Source organism: Engystomops pustulosus, chromosome 6 (genome assembly GCF_040894005.1).
Source record: "Engystomops pustulosus chromosome 6, aEngPut4.maternal, whole genome shotgun sequence".
Taxonomy (NCBI): domain Eukaryota; kingdom Metazoa; phylum Chordata; class Amphibia; order Anura; family Leptodactylidae; genus Engystomops; species Engystomops pustulosus.
This window is the reverse complement of record NC_092416.1, coordinates 1,732,513-1,738,769: the sequence shown is the minus strand read 5'-3', so window position 1 is coordinate 1,738,769 and position 6,257 is coordinate 1,732,513. Positions and strand designations below refer to the sequence as shown.

The following is a 6,257-nucleotide window of genomic DNA, read 5'->3' as shown; positions in this document are numbered from 1 at the left end:
CCACTATTTTGTTCCATCACTGACCACCTTCTACCATCTGTGTAGACCGTGTCCTCTGTGCCACCATCTTGTTCCATCACTGACCACCTTCTACCATCTGTGTAGACCGTGTCCTCCCTGCCACCATCTTGTTCCATCACTGACCACCTTCTACCATCTGTGTAGAACGTTTCCTTCCTGCCACCATCTTGTTCCATCACTGACCACCTTCTACCATCTGTGTAGACCGTGTCCTTCCTGCCACCATCTTGTTCCATCACTGACCTCCATCTAACATCTATGTAGACCGTGTCCTCCCTGCCACCATCTTGTTCCATCACTGACCACCTTCTACCATCTGTGTAGACCGTGTCCTCCCTGCCACCATCTTGTTCCATCACTGACCACCTTCTACCATCTGTGTAGAACGTTTCCTTCCTGCCACTATCTTGTTCCATCACTGACCACCTTCTACCATCTATGTAGACCGTGTCCTTCCTGCCACCATATTGTTCCATCACTGACCACCTTCTACCATCTGTGTAGACCGTGTCCTCCCTGCCACCATCTTGTTCCATCACTGACCTCCTTCTACCATCTATGTAGACCGTGTCCTTTCTGCCACCATCTTGTTCCATCACTGACCTCCTTCTGCCCTCTGTAACCTCCTAGTTCCTCAGTTACTTGTCCACATTTTATTATTTAAAACGTAAAAAAATTTACATTCATATAAAAGGTTTTTGAATTTTAATAATTGAAAAATATATAAAAATAAAAGCAATTCTCGCTGCTGATAGAAGGGAGAGAACTTTTTATTAGACAATTACAGATTATTCACATCTCAATATCAAAAATAAGAATCTGCTGGAGTAAAGTACAAGCGCCCCCCCCCCCCCCCTGCATCACCCCAGTGATCCCCACAGGTCACAGGTGACATCACTGATGACATCACACGACGCCTGTGACATCACTGCTGCAATGAGATAGAGGGAGGGATTGGCAGAGAGACCGGACCTCCAATCATGGGGAGTCAGTCTAGTGCACGTATACACAGAGTGGTATCCACAGGACAGGAGCAGCAGAGCTGAATGCGTGAGGATGGTTCCTTAGAATTGGTGGTCACTAAGGGTTAAAGTGGGGGGAAGGGGCCTGAATCAAGATCAATTCTGCGAGATAGATTTACCCCTAAACATAGGACATTGTAGAGAACCTGATGTGTCAGCTCTGCTACATCTGCACTGTTACACCACAATGTGAGGAGAAACTCCCTGAGTCAATATTTAATCACAACGTTAATAAATAATTCATCTAACGAGAATCATCAGGCTCTCAGGTCATTACTAGAAACACTGCATAGAGACTGCAGGGGAGGGGCCTATAAGGAGGGAGGGGAGGGGCCTATATGGAGGGGGAGAGGGCTATATGGAAGCGTGGGTGGGGTCTATATGGATGGCCCTATATGAAGTGAGGGGAGGGGTATATTTAAGGAGGGGGAGTGGCCTCTATGGAGGGAGGGGTGGGTTTAGATGGATGGAGCAGGTGTCTAAATGGAGGGGGTGGCTATATGGAGGGAGGGGGGTCTTTATGGGGAACTGGAACTAAATGGAGGGGAGCTACACAATGTGGGTGAGTGATACAGTATATTTTAGGGAGGGAGAAATATAGATTTTTGGGGGCTGCAGTATTTATTGAGGGAGTGCAGTGGTTTGTATGGAGGGAGAGATATTGGGGGGTACAGTATGTAGGGGGGATGTGGTATTTAGAAAGGGGGAAGGAGATGATATCTAGAGGACATGGGGAGGAGTGGGGGGCTATGATATTTATATAGAGAATATAATAACAGAAGGAGAAGCCCCTCCCCCGCTCAGCGCCTGGAGACCAGATATATTCTGTATCTACCTCGTCATATAGAAATCCTACAACCATGGACTGGATTATGCAGCTGTTATAAGGGTTTGTGGTTCTATGGAGGGGAACATGTGGCACCTGTGGGTTTTTTGATGGAAGACAGTTGGGCAGATGAGGGTCCTGTAATTTTATGGATTGGGGGATGGGCAGATGAGGGCTCTGTAGTTTTATGGATTGGGGGATGGGCAGATGAGGGTCATGTAGTTTTATGGATTGGGGGATGGGCAGATGAGGGTCCTGTAGTTTTATGGATTGGGGGATGGGCAGATGAGGGTCCTGTAGTTTTATGGATTGGGGGATGGGCAAATGAGGGTCCTGTAGTTTTATGGATTGGGGGATGGGCAGATGAGGGTCCTGTAGTTTTATGGATTGGGGGATGGGCAGATGAGAGTCCTGTAGTTTTATGGATTGAGGGATGGGCAGATGAGGGTCCTGTAGTTTTATGGATTGGGGGATGGGCAGATGAGGGTCCTGTAGTTTTATGGATTGAGGGATGGGCAGATGAGGGTCCTGTAGTTTTATGGATTGGGGGATGGGCAGATGAGGGTCCTGTAGTTTTATGGATTGGGGGATGGGCAAATGAGGGTCCTGTAGTTTTATGGATTGGGGGATGGGCAGATGAGGGTCCTGTAGTTTTATGGATTGGGGGATGGGCAGATGAGGGTCCTGTAGTTTTATGGATTGGGGGATGGGCAGATGAGAGTCCTGTAGTTTTATGGATTGGGGGATGGGCAAATGAGGGTCCTGTAGTTTTATGGATTGGGGGATGGGCAGATGAGGGTCCTGTAGTTTTATGGATTGGGGGATGGGCAGATGAGGGTCCTGTAGTTTTATGGATTGGGGGATGGGCAGATGAGGGTCCTGTAGTTTTATGGATTGGGGGATGGGCAGATGAGGGTCCTGTAGTTTTATGGATTGGGGGATGGGCAGATGAGGGTCCTGTAGTTTTATGGATTGGGGGATGGGCAGATGAGGGTCCTGTAGTTTTATGGATTGGGGGATGGGCAGATGAGGGTCCTGTAGTTTTATGGATTGGGGGATGGGCAGATGAGAGTCCTGTAGTTTTATGGATTGAGGGATGGGCAGATGAGGGTCCTGTAGTTTTATGGATTGGGGGATGGGCAGATGAGGGTCCTGTAGTTTTATGGATTGAGGGATGGGCAGATGAGGGTCCTGTGGTCATTTGGCACTTTGGGGCAGTGAGAGGGCAGTAGATCGGCAGTATGATGACATCTTTGGGGTTTCCACTTGTTTGTGTAATGGAGCAGAACATGTGAAGGGTCACTGTAAGGGATAACACGTAGAGGTCCAGCTCAGGGATCAGACCTCGTTATGGATTATGGTGGAGATGCCAGGAGAAGGTGGTGACAGAGCATTAAGAGATGGGGGATCAGAGACATCATCAGGGTCTTCATTATCCACTGAATGGAAGGTTCAGGTGTCTGAAGATACCAACCAACCTCCGGATGTCAGGTGCTAAGCATTGCTCATGTGTGATGAGAGGAGGAGATGTAGATGCTACACAATATAAGGGATGGTCAGACCAATCTGATGTCTGAGGGCATAGATGACAACCTCAAAGATGATGGGAAGGTATCTGCTCCAGGATTGCCAAGAACACAACATCCATTGTCAGGCCTCAGGCCTCCATATTATAAAGCTGAGGGCCCCAGGAGGATTGATCATAAAGGGCCACCTGTTATTAATTATCAAAATCACTGGGAATCCACCATTAGAGAAGCCGTGAGATTATGGATAGGTGGGTGAACAACTCTCAGGAACCCCTGATAATGGTCTTGAAGGGCCGATGGTTGTTGGGCGAGTGCTGAAGCTTCATCCACCGGCCTAGTGACAGCTTCAGAGGATTAGCGTGTGGTGGGGAGATGGTAGGTCGATGGTAGGTCGATCACAGTTGTAGAGATCACATGATGGAGTGGGGAGGAAAGCTCAATGTCCAGAAGTTCTTCAGAACCAGGTGACAGATTCTGGAGCTTCGTGAATCAATAGACAAACATCCAGTCATTGAGAAGATATAATAGGAACAATCAAGCGGTGGGACCCAGGTGGCGCCTTTGGTTCAGTCCAATGAGACCATCATGGAGCCATCGCCGTACAGTGATAAGGTCCTCATCAGTCTTTAGATCACTCTGAGAATCCTCCATGGTTTATAATCGTTATGATGAAACTTTCACATCGCTATAAACCGTCTCCTCCGTTTTCGGTTGTGTTGCGTTCTTGGTAGAACTATTAGTGAATCTGAGTTTTGCATAATTTACTTCATCCTGAAAAAAGAATGAATGAATAAAATATAAAATAAAACAATAATCAGAAAGTTACTGGACCCCAACCCTTGTTCTCATACGGAGAGCGCCTCTCCCAGGAGGACCCCACACCCACCAGAACCCGGCACAGGACTATGGATGGAGACGTCAACTATATATCTATTTCACATTTCCCATGAGGTCCAAAGAGTATCAGACTTGTTACAATGGTCCCACAAAAATTACACCAGATGGTAAAGCAAAGATGCAGCTCCTGAGGAGACTATTCTACAGAGTCACAGCTCTTACAGTAAGGAACCAGCTCCTGAGGAGACTATTCTACAGAGTCACAGCTCTTACAGTAAGGAACCAGCTCCTGAGGAGACTATTCTACAGAATCACAGCTCTTACAGTAAGGAACCGGCTCCTGAGGAGACTATTCTACAGAGTCACAGCTCTTACAGTAAAGAACCGGCTCCTGAGGAGACTATTATACAGAGTCACAGCTCTTACAGTAAGGAACCGGCTCCTGAGGAGACCATCCTATAGATTCACAGCTCTTACAGTACAGAACCAGCTCCTGAGGAGACTATTCTACAGAGTCACAGCTCTTACAGTACAGAACCGGCTCCTGAGGAGACTATTCTACAGAGTCACAGCTCTTACAGTAAGGAACCGGCTCCTGGGGAGACTATTATACAGAGTCACAGCTCTTACAGTAAGGAACCAGCTCCTGAGGAGACTATTCTACAGAATCACAGCTCTTACAGTACAGAACCGGCTCCTGAGGAGACTATTCTACAGAGTCACAGCTCTTACAGTAAAGAACCAGCTCCTGAGGAGACTATTCTACAGAATCACAGCTCTTACAGTGAAGAACCAGCTCATGAGGAGACTATTCTACAGAGTCACAGCTCTTACAGTAAAGAACCAGCTCCTGAGGAGACTATTCTACAGAGTCACAGCCCTTACAGTAAAGAACCAGCTCCTGGGGAGACTATTCTACAGAGACACAGCTCTTACAGTAAAGAACCAGCTCCTGAGGAGACTATTCTACAGAGTCACAGCTCTTACAGTACAGAACCGGCTCCTGAGGAGACTATTCTACAGAATCACAGCTCTTACAGTAAAGAACCTGCTCCTGAGGAGACTATTCTACAGAGTCACAGCTCTTACAGTAAGGAACAAGCTCCTGAGGAGACTATTCTACAGAGTCACAGCTCTTACAGTGAAGAACCAGCTCATGAGGAGACTATTCTACAGAGTCACAGCTCTTACAGTAAAGAACCAGCTCCTGAGGAGACTATTCTACAGAGTCACAGCTCTTACAGTAAGGAACCAGCTCCTGAGGAGACTATTCTACAGAGTCACAGCTCTTACAGTAAGGAACCAGCTCCTAAGGAGACTATTCTACAGAGACACAGCTCTTACAGTAAGGAACCAGCTCCTGAGGAGACTATTCTACAGAGTCACAGCCCTTACAGTAAAGAACCAGCTCCTGGGGAGACTATTCTACAGAGACACAGCTCTTACAGTAAGGAACCAGCTCCTGAGGAGACTATTCTACAGAGACACAGCTCTTACAGTAAGGAACCAGCTCCTGAGGAGACTATTCTACAGAGTCACAGCTCTTACAGTACAGAACCGGCTCCTGAGGAGACTATTCTACAGAGTCACAGCTCTTACAGTACAGAACCAGCTCCTGAGGAGACTATTCTACAGAGTCACAGCCCTTACAGTAAAGAACCAGCTCCTGGGGAGACTATTCTACAGAGACACAGCTCTTACAGTAAGGAACCAGCTCCTGAGGAGACTATTCTACAGAGTCACAGCTCTTACAGTACAGAACCGGCTCCTGAGGAGACTATTCTACAGAGTCACAGCTCTTACAGTACAGAACCCGCTCCTGAGGAGACTATTCTACAGAGTCACAGCTCTTACAGTAAAGAACCAGCTCCTGAGGAGACTATTCTACAGAGTCACAGCTCTTACAGTAAGGAACCAGCTCCTGAGGAGACTATTCTACAGAGTCACAGCTCTTACAGTAAGGAACCAGCTCCTGAGGAGACTATTCTACAGAGTCACAGCTCTTACAGTAAAGAACCAGCT

General features: G+C 47.3%; 1 protein-coding gene across 1 annotated transcript in view; it reads right to left on the bottom strand.

Moving 5' to 3' along the window:
- Positions 1-775: 775 nt before the first annotated feature.
- Positions 776-6,257, bottom strand: part of LOC140065249 (hemicentin-1-like) — a 366,504-nt gene continuing 361,022 nt past the window's right edge. Inside the window, exon 13 of the mRNA XM_072112848.1 lies at positions 776-4,169. Coding sequence (XP_071968949.1) covers positions 4,062-4,169 — 108 coding nt within the window. The 3' untranslated portion in view covers positions 776-4,061. The remainder of the gene's footprint in view (positions 4,170-6,257) is intronic.